Source organism: Oncorhynchus clarkii, chromosome 20, assembly GCF_045791955.1.
Source record: "Oncorhynchus clarkii lewisi isolate Uvic-CL-2024 chromosome 20, UVic_Ocla_1.0, whole genome shotgun sequence".
Taxonomy (NCBI): Eukaryota; Metazoa; Chordata; class Actinopteri; order Salmoniformes; family Salmonidae; genus Oncorhynchus; species Oncorhynchus clarkii.
This window is the reverse complement of record NC_092166.1, coordinates 8,381,062-8,396,773: the sequence shown is the minus strand read 5'-3', so window position 1 is coordinate 8,396,773 and position 15,712 is coordinate 8,381,062. Positions and strand designations below refer to the sequence as shown.

At 43.9% G+C, this 15,712-nt stretch overlaps 1 protein-coding gene across 1 annotated transcript in view; it reads right to left on the bottom strand.

Annotated features, from left to right (window-relative positions):
• Window positions 1–15,712, bottom strand: part of LOC139375831 (metabotropic glycine receptor-like) — a 111,315-nt gene that overhangs the window by 89,925 nt on the left and 5,678 nt on the right. The window contains exon 2 of the mRNA XM_071117731.1: window positions 10,433–10,538. Coding sequence (XP_070973832.1) covers window positions 10,433–10,538 — 106 coding nt within the window. The remainder of the gene's footprint in view (window positions 1–10,432; window positions 10,539–15,712) is intronic.

The following is a 15,712-nucleotide window of genomic DNA, read 5'->3' as shown; positions in this document are numbered from 1 at the left end:
GTGTTCTCGGGTAAATTACCTGGTAAAATAACGGATAAATAAAATAAAAATTATCTGAATTAGAGTCACAGTATTATATCTAAGGAGGAGCGGCTTCTATGGAGGAACTTTCAATGTCTTTGAACTTCCAAGTTGGTTTAACTTTGGACCAGAGCCAACAAGCTTGTGTGTGCAGAGCAGCACTAGAATTAAAAATACATTTTACATTTTTTGTTGTTAATAAATCCAATATGAAACATAATAACTATAGTATCCTTAACTAGCATTGAAAAAAAGTAATTGCTTTCTCTAATTAAACATCTTCTGAATCATGATTGTAACGTTGTCAGTAGGTTACAGTAATCTATGCTTAAGAGGGGGAGGGGCTACAGTAATCTATGTTTAAGAGGGGGAGGGGCTACAGTCATCTATGCTTCAGAGGGGGAGGGGCTACAGTAAACTATGCTTCAGAGTGGGAGGGGCTACAGTAATCTATGCTTCAGAGGGGAGGGGCAGTTAGCCTAAACACACACACCCACACACTAACAGAGATGTTCAGCTGGCAGGCAGACGCTGGAATAAGTTTCTGAATAACAAAGTGAGGGCTTTGCATAGACGCTTTATTGCGACTTTTGGGGGACTGGAAATAAATGCCTGGAATGTAAAATAACTTTATTAACGGGTTCCCATTCTTTTAAATCACTTTATTTTCTGTTCGGTTTCTGTTCCTCAAATCATTTAGTTATTTTCCCATTTCCGGGTCTGTTCCCTGAACCGGTTCCAACCTTTGCTTCCCATGCAGGCTCCCTATATCTGGGCTAATTATTGTTACTGATCAATAGTGACAAACCTGGTATTAACAACTTAGATGGAATGCTACTGAGGATGGTAGCTGACTCTATAGCCACTCATATCTGTCATATCTTTAATCTGAGCCTAGAGGAAAGTCTTTGTCCTCAGACCTGGAGGGAAGCCAAAGTCATTCTACTACCCAAGAGTGGTAAATCAGCCTTTACTGGTTCTAACAGCAAACCTATCAGCTTGCTGCCAGCTCTTAGCAAACTGTTGGAAAAAATTGTGTTTGACCAAATACAATACTATTTCTCTGTAAACAAATTAACAACAGACGTCCAGCATGCTTATAGAGAAGGGCACTCAACATGTAATGCACTGACACAAATGACTGATGATTGGTTGAAATAAATTGATAATAAGAAGATTGTGGGAGCTGTAATGTTAGCTTTCAGTGCAGCCTTTGATATTATTGTCCATAACCTGTTGTTGAAAAAACTTAAGTGCTATGGCTTTTCAACCTCTGCCATATAGTGGATTCAGAGCTATCTATCTAATAGAACTCAAAGGGTTTTCTTGAATGGAAGTGTCTCTAATGTCAAACATGTAAAGTGTGGTGTACCGCACGGCAGCTCTCTAGGCCCTCTACTCTTTTCTATTTTTACCTAGGACCTGCCACTGGCATTAAACAAAGCATGTTGTCCTTGTATGCTGATGATTCAACTATATAAGCATCAGCAACCACAGCTAATGAAGTAACTGAAACCCTTAAAAAAGAGTTGCAGGTCTGTTTTGGAATGGGTGGCCAGTAATAAACTGGTCCTGAACATCTCTAAAACTAAGAACATTGTATTTGGTACAAATCATTCCTTAAGTGCTAGACCTCAGCTGAATCTGGTAATGAATGGTGTGGCTGTTGAAGAAGTTGAGGAGACTAAACTACAAAATTATTGTGGTAAAAATGATGTGGGTAAAACGAAGCGCAAATTAAAAGTATGAATCTCTGAGCGTCGTACCACCATTAGGTGCAAAAATTCGACGTATCCAGTTGAGGCCCACTTTTTGGAAGCGAACCACTCGATTTCGTCCCTACGTTATATCGGCATCGAACACTTCACCCTCCCTAGGAGAGGGGGTGACCTCGACAATTTATTGTTAAAACGAGAGGCTGCCTGGATCTTTAATTTAAAGATCCTTGCTCCCTTCAGTCTCAACGTAGACTTTGATCTGAAGCCATTCTTGTGATTATTGTGCTTTTGCTATTCATTGTAAATGTTGGCAGGCTTATGTAGCCAAATTGTATCTATGATCGTATGCTATGCATTTATGTTTTTTTGTATGCTATTTTAATATATGAGAATTAACCAACGATATCAGGCCACAACTGGCCATGATTACAGACACCTGTGTGTCTTTTGACACGATATAAATGAGTCACCCCACAGTGTTTGTCATTATACCCTGATGAAGACAACTTGTCTGTCCAAACGTTGGACATAAATATTTTTGCATCTGAGCTCCTAGTGTGCAGCTCTCCTTTTCTTTTTCAAGTGTTCTACTCCGTTAGCCAGCACCGCTCCTAACCAGGTGTTCCACTCCACTAGCCAGCACCGCTCCTAACCAAGTGTTCTACTCCGTTAGCCAGCACCGCTCCTAACCAGGTGTTCTACTCCACTAGCCAGCACCGCTCCTAACCAGGTGTTCTACTCCGTTAGCCAGCACCGCTCCTAACCAGGTGTTCCACTCCACTAGCCAGCACCGCTCCTAACCAAGTGTTCTACTCCGTTAGCCAGCACCGCTCCTAACCAGGTGTTCTACTCCACTAGCCAGCACCGCTCCTAACCAGGTGTTCTACTCCACTAGCCAGCACCGCTCCTAACCAGGTGTTCTACTCCGCTAGCCAGCACCGCTCCTAAATAGGTGATCCACTCCACTAGCCAACACCGCTCCTAACCAGGTGTTCCACTCCACTAGCCAGCACCGCTCCTAAATAGGTGATCTACTCCACTAGCCAGCACCTCACCTAAATAGGTGATCTACTCCACTAGCCAGCACCTCGCCTAAATAGGTGATCTACTCCACTAGCCAGCACCTCACCTAAATAGGTGATCTACTCCACTAGCCAGCACCTCACCTAAATAGGTGATCTACTCCACTAGCCAGCACCTCACCTAAATAGGTGATCTACTCCACTAGCCAGCACCTCACCTAAATAGGTGATCTACTCCACTAGCCAGCACCTCACCTAAATAGGTGATCTACTCCACTAGCCAGCACCTCACCTAAATAGGTGATCTACTCCACTAGCCAGCACCTCACCTAAATAGGTGATCTACTCCACTAGCCAGCACCGCTCCTAACCAGGTGTTCTACTCCGTTAGCCAGCACCTCACCTAAATAGGTGTGTGTTTCTTTCGCCTCTTAATTAAAAGCTCAAAGATGATTTTAAGAATAGTGAAAGGACAAAGGGGGAATAAGAACACGCTTTTTTTAATCTATAAATTATTAAATAGTTGCCACAAAGTTGTATCTTGTGTGCAGGGATGATTTTGCTTATTGTCGGGCCAGGATGATGAGCGACAGATCCCCTGCGTCAGGACAGAGCAGCACATTGCTCTTCTAAGGGAGGTATCTTAGGGAGTACTTGAGGGGGTCTTCTAAGGGAGGTGCCTTGGGGAGGTCTTTGTAGTCTTCAAGGACTTGATGAGCCCTGCATAAACTTTCTATAGCTTTTCAACACACATGTTTGTGTGATAATAATATTCTATTGGTCAAAACTGGTTGCAACAACGTCATGAGGCCAGGCTGTATACTGGCTGTATAGGGACGTTTTGCTAATTAAAAAAACAAAACATTTTCCCATTATGTCTTGATTTGTCATGACAAATATATCTTTACCAGATTGTTACAGAGATGACTTGGTAGTAATCTGGTTATATAATGTATTTTTGCCAGTTTGCAAACAGAGAATTACACCATGTGGCACATATTGCCACTAGGGTAATAGAGACAAGAGTGGGAATTGGGACAATGAGTCAATAAGTAGAGATGATTAGGGAGTGGCACTTTAAGATACTGAATAGGAAGTAGAGAAGAAGATAGAACAAGTAAGTGAAGTGGACAGGGAAGGAGGAAGCTAAAACAGATACATTTAAACCAGTTTGGGTTTTGGCCTTGACATAGGCTTATTGATATCACCTATGTGATTGTGTTTCCAGCTAAAGCAAACACTCCCAAATCAATAGCAAGGCCCTGTGGTAGGGTGCCAACACCAAGGCCCTGTGGTAGGGTGCCAACACCAAGGTCCTGTGGTTGGGTGCCAACACCAAGGCCCTGTGGTAGGGTGCCAACACCAAGGTCCTGTTGAAGGGTGCCAACAGCAAGGCCTTGTTGTAAGGTGCTGTCATGACGTTGGCCTCTTTGGGTATAGCAAGCCCCATCCCCCTCTCCCTGCCTCCCCCTTTCCTCCTTCAACTAGGTTGCTGTGGTCAGAGAGATGTCGTAAATTCCTGAGGATCTCCTCATGGACACACAGTATAGAGAGAGTACATTTTCATAGAGAACAAAGCAATTCCTTCCACCTCACAGAACTTGAGGAACGAGCAAATTTCATATTCCGGAGAAAGTATAAAAGATCGGTGAAGAATCCAGCTACAAACTGGTCCATGTGTCACAACTTGGGGAAGCTCATGGGAGACGGTGTGGCCACATTACCATAACGCTGTTTATATAATAGCCTCAGATATTAAGATGAATGAGTGATTATGATACTGTTTGTAAAATTGTGTAATATGATTTTGGACTGTTTAATGAAGGAAAACTCAAAAAGGGGATTGGAGGTAACTAAATCAGAGGACCGCCCGTGAGCCCAGTTATGGTCAGGCGTCCTGGGACAGCCCTTTTCTGCCTTCCGAATAAAACCCCCACTCGGGTTTTCGATCAGCAGACCGAGCTTACCTCAATTACAAGATGGCTAAAGGTTGCAGACCATGTTTTTCTCCATTAGAGGAGACAAAGGTTGTAGACCATTGCTGAATCTTTTAACCATACCACGTGGTTAAACTCTTAGACTATCGATACCCACAGAATAAGAACAAGTCTTTGATATTAATTACTAGTCTGCAACTAGGAATTCGGTTTCATTGAATGCGAAGAACGAAAACCGCCGAAACATCCATTCTATAACGAAACAAATGATTGTCACTCTGAACTTTCCACTATAACCGTGACAGAGAGAGAGAGGGAGAGAGACGGACAATTCTACAAAAGAAATGAACTTTTCACCAGCGATCAAGACGACACACTGAGCGTAAATATATATATTGATTGCAATTGTTCCCGAATGAGTGAGCGTTCATGTGCAAAGGATTAGCGTTTCAATTGTTATAATTATCACTTTTTAGTGATTTATTGGTCAACCCCCACTTCCCCTTTTGTCTAACAAGCCGCCATGCTGGTTCAGCCCACTAGGGCACATTCTCCTATAATTTCATGTAACCACATTTACCTTGTTTGTTTGTTTGTTTATGCATTTCTGTGAATTACTTAGTTAGTAATAAATAAATGATATAAGACAATTGATGTATGGATGACTCACAGTGAAGACTGGGTTCGTGCAGATAACCAACAATTTACGAAGTTTGGAATGAGACTAACGTGAGGTAAAGTAAATAATTCATTAATTCAGAGATAAAATATCTGAAAAGTTATTTTAGGAAATGATAACTTTGTAATCTGATCATTTTTCCTTGGTGCCCCGACTTCCTAGTAATTACGGTTACATGATTAATCAGTCTAATCGCATAATACTAATTACAGAGAATCTTTGATAAAAACTATCAGTCTTCAGTTAATGATAGTGAAGACACGACAGTGCCAACAGCATGGCCTTGTTGTAAGGTGCCAACAGCAAGGCCTTGAAGTAAGGTGCCAACAGCAAGGCCGTGTTGTAAGGTGCCAACAACAAGGCCTTGAACTAGGGTGCCGACAGCAAGGCCTTGTTGTAAGGTGCCAACAGCAAGGCCTTGTTGTAAGGTGCCAACACCAAGGCCCTGTTGTAGGGTGCCAACACAAAGGCCTTGTTGTAAGGTGCTAATAGCAAGGCCTTGTTGTAAGGTGCCAACAGCAAGGCCTTGTGGTAGGGAGCCAACTGCAATATTGATCACTACATATTGATCACTACTATAATGTCTGTTCCCTCTTTCAAAAGGAGCTCATAAGAGATCGGCGGGATGATTAAGACTTGACTTGATGTGAGATGACAATCACCTGGAGCTCCGTAACCATGGATTCCAGCCCACTGAAGACAAGCGCTGTGGTGACTCATCAATGTACTTCAAAGAGAAGGAGGCAGAGCATTATGGGTCTTTTTCAGTGCTCCACAAAGGGAAAGTCTGTGCTTGACAAATGGTTTGCCGGTGCCAATTTACTGTGATGTGTAGCTATGCATGTATGTTCCTCATATGTCCACTTTGTGTCTATACTGTATGTCCACTTTGTGACATGTAGCTAGCTATCTATTAAAAATGCTAACTACATTTGATTAATTGATTGATTGATTGATTGATTGATTGATTGATTGATTGATCGATCGATCCAAATATACAGAGCAAGGGAATTGGTATTCAGAGCAAGGGAAGCAAGGGAATTGGTCGCAAGGCATTCTGGAACTTGCAATCAATAGCATAATCCAATACTAACCAATACAACAGAAATATGTATATAGTTCTCTCAATCTTCAACACACGAATTCTAATACAATTACATATGAAAATAACTGTAAAGAAAAATATCTTTAGATACAGCTCAATGAATTAACTGTAAACATTAACTCTGTAACCCATTAAAGTTACAACAATCTTTGACTAAAGGCTATCCTGGACGAAAGGCTATGTGGGACCACAGGCTACTTGTGACTAAAGGCTATCTGGGACTAAAGGCTATCTGGGACTAAAGGCTATGTGGGACTAAAGGCTATGTGGGACCACAGGGTATCTGGGACTAGAGGCTATCTGAGCCTAAAGGCTATGTGGGACTAAAGGCTATGTGGGACTAAAGGCTATGTGGGACTAAAGGCTATGTGGGACTAAAGCCTATGTGGGACTAAAGACTACCTGGGACTAAAGACTATGTGGGACCACAGGGTATCTGGGACTAGAGGCTACCTGGGACTAAAGCCTATCTGGGACCGCAGGGTATCTGGGACTAGAGGCTATCTGGGACTAAAGCCTACCTGGGACTAAAGCTACCTGGGACTAGAGGCTATCTGGGACTAAAGGCTATCTGGGACTAAAGCCTATCTGGGACTAGAGGCTATCTGGGACTAAAGGCTATCTGGGACTAAAGCCTATCTGGGACTAAAGCCTACCTGGGACTAAAGGCTATCTGGGACTAAATCAAAATCAAATCAAATGTATTTATAAAGCTGATATCTCAAAGTGCTGTACAGAAACCCAGCCTAAAACCCCAAACAGCAAGCAATGCAGGTGTAGAAGCACGGATAAAGGCTGTGTGTGACCACAGGGTATCGGGGACTAAAGGCTGTGTGTGACCACAGGGTATCAGAGACCACAGGGATATGCAGGGGCAGATGGTAGATGCTGATACAGCATGACTTGTCAAATCCATCAGTGCTCCTCCACAGAGTGCACGAGCCAGTAAGACTCAACTCCCAACTAACAACATGAAAGCAACCCCCAAACTTGACTATCGTATTAATTTAACTAAAATGTATGTCATTAACCCCCCAAAAAGCATAATTAGAAATACTGATGCATGAATGATTTATTTACTGAAGTATTAATTTGTTTATTCAGGAGTTGATGAATAGTTACGTTCATAAAATTGCTTTCCTGATGGGCATAAATTAATGTTTGGATTCTATTGGTGAGTAGTAGGCAACTCAGTGCTTGACCCCCTGGCCCTTACCCTTATTCAAGCTTCTGTCAGTTAACATCGTTAACATCTCTGTTGGGACAGAGAGGAGACTGATAGGAGATGACGTCCACTCACTGGCTGCTGTTAAGCTAAAACACAGCAGATCCAAAGTCAATGGAGGACAAAGTCCAATGTGCTCTGAAATGTTGTTTAAAAATATCAACCCATGTCACAGTGTTTTTGTCCTACTCATCTGACATGACAAGACTAGAATTGCTCACACACTCACACACACACCTCTTTATTACACACAACTTAGCTCTCAGAACAAGTGATAATCTAACAATATAACACATCCTGGCAGGTAACTGGGATACATGGAACCTTGGTATGTTCCTTCAGTAGGACAGGGATACATGGAACCTTGTTATGTTCTTTTAGTAGGACAGGGATACATGGAACCTTGGTATGTTCCTTCAGTAGAACAGGGATACATGGAATCTTGGTATGTTCCTTCAGTAGAACAGGGATACATGGAACCTCGGTATGTTCCTTCAGTAGAACAGGGATACATGGAACCTCGGTATGTTCCTTCAGTAGAACAGGGATACATGGAACCTTGGTATGTTCCTTCAGTAGAACAGAGATACATGGAACCTTGGTATGTTCCTTCAGTAGGACTCCCAGAAGAAGGAAACGCCTAGGAGGGGGAGCAACCAGACAACGAGTATGGTCAATAATTCAGTGTTCTTGCTGCAATCCATTACACTGCATTTATAATATATCATATAGCCAAGGCCATGCCACGCAAGCCTGAACAGCAAACCTGAACAACAAGCCTGAATATCAAGCCCGATCAACAAGCCTGATCAACTAGCCTGAACAGCAAGCCTGAACAACAAGCCTGATCAACAAGCCTGAACAACAAGGCTGATCAACAAGCCTGAACAGCAAGCCTGAACAACAAGCCTAAACAACAAGCCTGATCAACAAGCCTGATCAACAAGCCTGGTCAACTAGCCTGATCAACAAGCCTGATCAACAAGCCTGGTCAACTAGCCTGACCAACAAGCCTGAACAGCAAGCCTGAACAACAAGCCTGAACAACAATCCTGATCAACAAGCCTGAACAACAAGCCTGATCAACAAGCCTGATCAACAAGCCTGAACAACAAGCCTGATCAACAAGCCTGAACAACAAGCCTGATCAACAAGCCTGATCAACAAGCCTGAACAACAAGCCTGATCAACAAGCCTGAACAGCAAGCCTGATCAACAAGCCTGATCAATAAGCCTGACCAACAAGCCTGATCAACAAGCCTGATCAACAAGCCTGATCAACAAGCCTGATCAACAAGCCTGATCAACAAGCCTGATCAACAAGCCTGAACAACAAGCCTGATCAACAAGCCTGAACAACAAGCCTGATCAACAAGCCTGATCAACAAGCCTGATCAACAAGCCTGCACAACGAGCCTGATCAACAAGCCTGCACAACGAGCCTGATCAACAAGCCTGAACAACAAGCCTGATCAACAAGCCTGATCAACAAGCCTGATCAACAAGCCTGATCAACAAGCCTGAACAATAAGCCTGACCAACAAGCCTGAACAATAAGCCTGACCAACAAGCCTGATCAACAAGCCTGATCAACGAGCCTGATCAACAAGCCTGCACAACGAGCCTGATCAACAAGCCTGCACAACGAGCCTGATCAACAAGCCTGATCAACAAGCCTGCACAACGAGCCTGATCAACAAGCCTGCACAACGAGCCTGATCAACAAGCCCGACCCCACCACTGAATTTTGCTTCAACACATTACACATAACACATATTTGACACACACTTCAAACACAGTACACACACCTCACGTCATCAAAAACTCCTGCACTTTGAGGGTGATCAAATATGACGCCCCCCCCCCCCCCCCCCGGTGCCAGTCACTAGAAACACTGGTTAAAACCTCCCTGTTCCACTTGCAGAGTATGTTACACCGTATTAAGCTGTGGACAACACGCACCTTCAAGCAATGGTCTATTATTTGCAGCATCCCATATTCAATGCAAATATTGCTACAGAATTCTGTCTGTTAATCTTACTATTCTTTACATAAGAACAAAGATGAAACCCGCCCTCTGCTCCACCAGAGTGATTTACTGTCTACATGGAGACAAACCACATGTCATCCGTTAACTTCACAACGAGACAATAGATTCCGTTTGGGGAGCATTATCATTAAGAACAGGACAGCTCCCAGTAGCAGTACACATCTTGGATGTGTGTAAATCTTGCCAAGTACTCTGAGATTTTATATGCATTAGCAATAACATTCAGAGGGACATACATATTGCTTGCAAAGAAGCTATGTCCTGCATTCTTACTAAGGGCTTTATGTCCTGCATTCTTACTAAGGACTTTATGTCCTGCATTCTTACTACGGGCTTTATGTCCTGCATTCTTACTAAGGGCTTTATGTCCTGCATTCTTACTAAGGGCTTTATGTCCTGCATTCTTACTAAGGACTTTATGTCCTGCATTCTTACTAAGGGCTTTATGTCCTGCATTCTTACTACGGGCTTTATGTCCTGCATTCTTACTAAGGGCTTTATGTCCTGCATTCTTACTAAGGGCTTTATGTCCTGCATGATTGTTTTGTATGGATGGATGGAGAAATAGATGGATAGATGTATGGACAAAGGGGTGGATGGAGTGCGGGAGAGATGGATAGATGGAAAGTTGGACAGATTAATGGACAAACTTAAGGATCAGAGAAGTAGACTCACATCCATGCTGGTCAGATTACAGCGGTGAGTTCCAGCAAACCAGCCACTGCTGGAGCACTGGTCAATGTCCACATCCTGGAGGTTGATGTCCACTCGAACCACACCCCTGTAATAGGAAAGACAGAGAGAGAGAGTGGGGGGTGAGACAGAGACAGAGAGGGTGGGTGGAGAGAGAGAGAGGTGGAGAGAGGGTGGCGAGAGGTCAGAGAGAGAAAGGTTATAGAGAGAGAGAGGGGTGGAGAGAGGTGAGACAGAGACAGAGAGGGTGGGTGGAGAGAGAGAGGGGTGGAGAGACATCAGAGAGAGGGTGGTGAGAGGTCAGAGAGAGAAAGGTTAGAGAGAGAGAGGGGTGGAGAGAGATCAGAGAGGGATCAGAGAGAGGGTGGCGAGAGGTCAGAGAGAGAGAGAGGTTAGAGAGAAAGAGAGAGAGAGAGGGTGGCGAGAGGTCAGAGAGAGAGAGAGAGAGGGTGGCGAGAGGTCAGAGAGAGAGAGAGAGGGTGGAGAGAGGTCAGAGAGAGCAGCTTCAATTCAGACGTCTCTTTTAGTGTCAGATAGAGAATGAAAGAAGGGCAGAGGTTCCATTGTGACCTCATCATAACAGAGTCTCACTTTGGTCCAATTCCTACAGATGAACTATTATCCAGGCAAAAACTAGTATGAGCATCAAATGCCACTCAATGAGAGTATATCTTCCAATTTAATGTCAATTGAAACAAAACAAAAAACAATGTCCTGTGTATAACGTTAATATGTTCATTTTTTTTCATGTGCCCTGATGAGAGAAGCAGCCAAGCCTAAATATCCCAATTGAATCATGTTGAATCTAGCTCTGAACATCAGGTTAACTGTAACCAAAACATGAATAGCTTATCCGCTTACAGTACATCAATAGACCAAAGGCTGCTTGATGCTGTTTACCTCTGGGAGAGTATACTGCAGTGTACACATGCACACACTTCTACTGGCACGTGGTTCATTAGGCTACTACATTGGTTCATTAGGCTACTACATTGGTTCATTAGGCTACTGCATTGGTTCATTAGGCTACTACATTGGTTCATTAGGCTACTGCTTTGGTTCATTAGGCTACTGCATTGGTTCATTAGGCTACTACATTGGTTCATTAGGCTACTGCATTGGTTCATTGGGCTAGTGCATTGGTTCATTAGGCTACAGCATTGGTTCATTAGGCTACTGCATTGGTTCATAAGGCTACTGCATTGGTTCATTAGGCTACTGCATTGGTTCATTAGGCTACTGCATTGGTTCATTAGGCTACTACATTGGTTCATTAGGCTACTGCATTGGTTCATTAGGCTACTACATTGGTTCATTAGGCTACTGCATTGGTTCATTAGGCTACTACATTGGTTTATTTTTTGTCACTTAAATATCACGTGAAAAAAAATGTATAGAATTGCAAGAAAATTTGCTTTAAAACTGCAACATTCTCTCCACCAATAAGAGGGGTGTGAACAGTTTGTGTCATGAACAGTGCTTGTGGCTATAGAAATAGATGTGACGCGTGCATGGGGAGGGGGTGTTCCTCAATGCTGGAAGGGGTGCCCTCGAGTGAAAAAGTTTGGGAACCCCTGCATTAGGCTACTGCAATGGCTTGCATCCAAAGAACCTTTCACATATCCACAGTTGGCATTCAGACAGCTGGATAGTTGGACTGGCGGGTCCTAAATCTGTACAGTTCACTACTACATTTCATGAACACGGTCCCAGGAAGGCAACGATAGTAAAACTGAATGCCAGACAAGCGAACAAAGCTGAAATCCCTTGTCTATTAATGTATCAGTATGTAGACCTATGTCCTTGGCTGACATCAGGTGTTCTCTACCCATGGGCCCCAGTCTCTCTCTTTATTCAGTCTGTCTGTTAGTATCTACCCATGGGCCCCAGGTCAGTCTCTCTCTTTATTTAGTCTGTCTGTCAGTATCTACCCATGGGCCCCAGGTCAGTCTCTCTCTTTATTCAGTCTGTCTGTTAGTATCTACACATGGGCCCCAGGTCAGTCTCTCTCTTTATTCAGTGTGTCTGTCAGTATCTACCCATGGGCCCCAGGTCAGTCTCTCTCTTTATTCAGTCTGTCTGTTAGTATCTACCCATGGGCCCCAGGTCAGTCTCTCTCTTTATTCAGTCTGTCTGTTAGTATCTACCCATGGGCCCCAGGTCAGTCTCTCTCTTTATTCAGTCTGTCTGTTAGTATCTACCCATGGGCCCCAGGTCAGTCTCTCTCTTTATTCAGTCTGTCTGTCAGTATCTACCCATGGGCCCAAGGTCAGTCTCTCTCTTTATTCAGTCTGTCTGTTAGTATCTACCCATGGGCCCCAGGTCAGTCTCTCTCTTTATTCAGTCTGTCTGTTAGTATCTACCCATGGGCCCCAGGTCAGTCTCTCTCTTTATTTAGTCTGTCTGTCAGTATCTACCCATGGGCCCCAGGTCAGTCTCTCTCTTTATTCAGTCTGTCTGTTAGTATCTACACATGGGCCCCAGGTCAGTCTCTCTCTTTATTCAGTGTGTCTGTCAGTATCTACCCATGGGCCCCAGGTCAGTCTCTCTCTTTATTCAGTCTGTCTGTTAGTATCTACCCATGGGCCCCAGGTCAGTCTCTCTCTTTATTCAGTCTGTCTGTTAGTATCTACCCATGGGCCCCAGGTCAGTCTCTCTCTTTATTCAGTCTGTCTGTTAGTATCTACCCATGGGCCCCAGGTCAGTCTCTCTCTTTATTCAGTCTGTCTGTCAGTATCTACCCATGGGCCCAAGGTCAGTCTCTCTCTTTATTCAGTCTGTCTGTTAGTATCTACCCATGGGCCCCAGGTCAGTCTCTCTCTTTATTCAGTCTGTCTGTCAGTATCTACCCATGGGCCCCAGGTCAGTCTCTCTCTTTATTCAGTGTGTCTGTCAGTATCTACCCATGGGCCCAAGGTCAGTCTCTCTCTTTATTCAGTGTGTCTGTTAGTATCTACACATGGGCCCCAGGTCAGTCTCTCTATTTATTCAGTCTGTCTGTCAGTATCTACCCATGGGCCCCAGGTCAGTCTCTCTCTTTATTCAGTGTGTCTGTTAGTACCTACCCATGGGCCCCAGGTCAGTCTCTCTCTTTATTCAGTGTGTCTGTTAGTATCTACCCATGGGCCCCAGGTCAGTCTCTCTCTTTATTCAGTCTGTCTGTCAGTATCTACCCATGGGCCCCAGGTCAGTCTCTCTCTTTATTCAGTCTGTATGTTAGTATCTACCCATGGGCCCCAGGTCAGTCTCTCTCTTTATTCAGTCTGTCTTTTAGTATCTACCCATGGGCCCCAGGTCAGTCTCTCTCTTTATTCAGTGTGTCTGTCAGTATCTACCCATGGGCCCCAGGTCAGTCTCTCTCTTTATTCAGTCTGTCTGTTGGTATCTACCCATGGGCCCCAGGTCAGTCTCTCTCTTTATTCAGTGTGTCTGTCAGTATCTACCCATGGGCCCCAGGTCAGTCTCTCTCTTTATTCAGTCTGTCTGTTAGTTTCTACCCATGGGCCCCAGGTCAGTCTCTCTCTTTATTCAGTCTGTCTGTTAGTATCTACCCATGGGCCCCAGGTCAGTCTCTCTCTTTATTCAGTCTGTCTGTCAGTATCTACCCATGGGCCCCAGGTCAGTCTCTCTCTTTATTCAGTCTGTCTGTTGGTATCTACCCATGGGCCCCAGGTCAGTCTCTCTCTTTATTCAGTGTGTCTGTCAGTATCTACCCATGGGCCCCAGGTCAGTCTCTCTCTTTATTCAGTCTGTCTGTTAGTTTCTACCCATGGGCCCCAGGTCAGTCTCTCTCTTTATTCAGTCTGTCTGTTAGTATCTACCCATGGGCCCCAGGTCAGTCTCTCTCTTTATTCAGTCTGTCTGTCAGTATCTACCCATGGGCCCCAGGTCAGTCTCTCTCTTTATTCAGTCTGTCTGTTAGTATCTACCCATGGGCCCCAGGTCAGTCTCTCTCTTTATTCAGTGTGTCTGTTAGTATCTACCCATGGGCCCCAGGTCAGTCTCTCTCTTTATTCAGTGTGTCTGTTAGTATCTACCCATGGACCCCAGGTCAGTCTCTCTCTTTGTTCAGTCTGTCTGTTAGTGTCCATATTTATATTCCCTTTTCTCGCTCTTTATTTCTTTACCTTTTTTTCAGTTTGTCATTAATCCTCCTGATCTCTGTATTTCAGTTTGTCATTAATCCTCCTGATCTCTGTGTTTCAGTTTGTCATTAATCCTCCTGATCTCTGTATTTCAGTTTGTCATGAATCCTCCTGATCTCTGTGTTTCAGTTTGTCATTAATCCTCCTGATCTCTGTATTTCAGTTTGTCATTAATCCTCCTGATCTCTGTGTTTCAGTTTGTCATTAATCCTCCTGATCTCTGTGTTTCAGTTTGTCATTAATCCTCCTGATCTCTGTATTTCAGTTTGTCATTAATCCTCCTGATCTCTGTGTTTCAGTTTGTCATGAATCCTCCTGATCTCTGTGTTTCAGTTTGTCATGAATCCTCCTGATCTCTGTGTTTCAGTTTGCCATTAATCCTCCTGATCTCTGTGTTTTCTGTGTCTGGCAACCTTTCACTCTTTCTTACATGATGAAACACTATCTCCCACTTTCACACAGTCGGTCGGTCTGTCTGGCTGCCTGCCCCACTCCCCATCACTCTCTCTCCCTCTCTCATAATGCCCAGGCCCAGGTCTGCTTCTCGAGAGGAGCCTAACACCATTAGCTGCATGTGCCTGAAACAAACACCAATGAAGAGAAAAGGCTGAGGCTCATGCCATCTTTTCCCAGGAGCGAGAAGAGAAAGTGTTGATGCGCTAAATAATCTCTCTCTACGTTAGTGTGTGTGTGTGTGTGTGTGTGTGTGTGTGTGTGTGTGTGTGTGTGTGTGTGTGTGTGTGTGTGTGTGTGTGTGTGTGTGTGTGTGTGTGTGTGTGTGTAAGGGAAGGAAGGAGGAATGGAAGGTGAGACTAAATATGTGTGGGAATGTGAGGATCCAGGAACATGGGGTAACCACCAAGCAGGAGAAAGGCTTTTATTTTGAAGTCACTCAGCTCAAAACAAAACCATACGGCCATAATGTAATAGCTTAACCATTGTATTTGTATTTGTATTTATTAGGGGTCCAGCAAAATTAAGTCAGTTTATACCATTTTAAAACATTACAATACATTCCACAGATTTCACAACACACTGTGTGCCCTCAACACGTCAATACCTCTCATAAATACAAGTAGTGATGAAGTCAATCTCTCCTCCACTTTCAGCCAGGAGA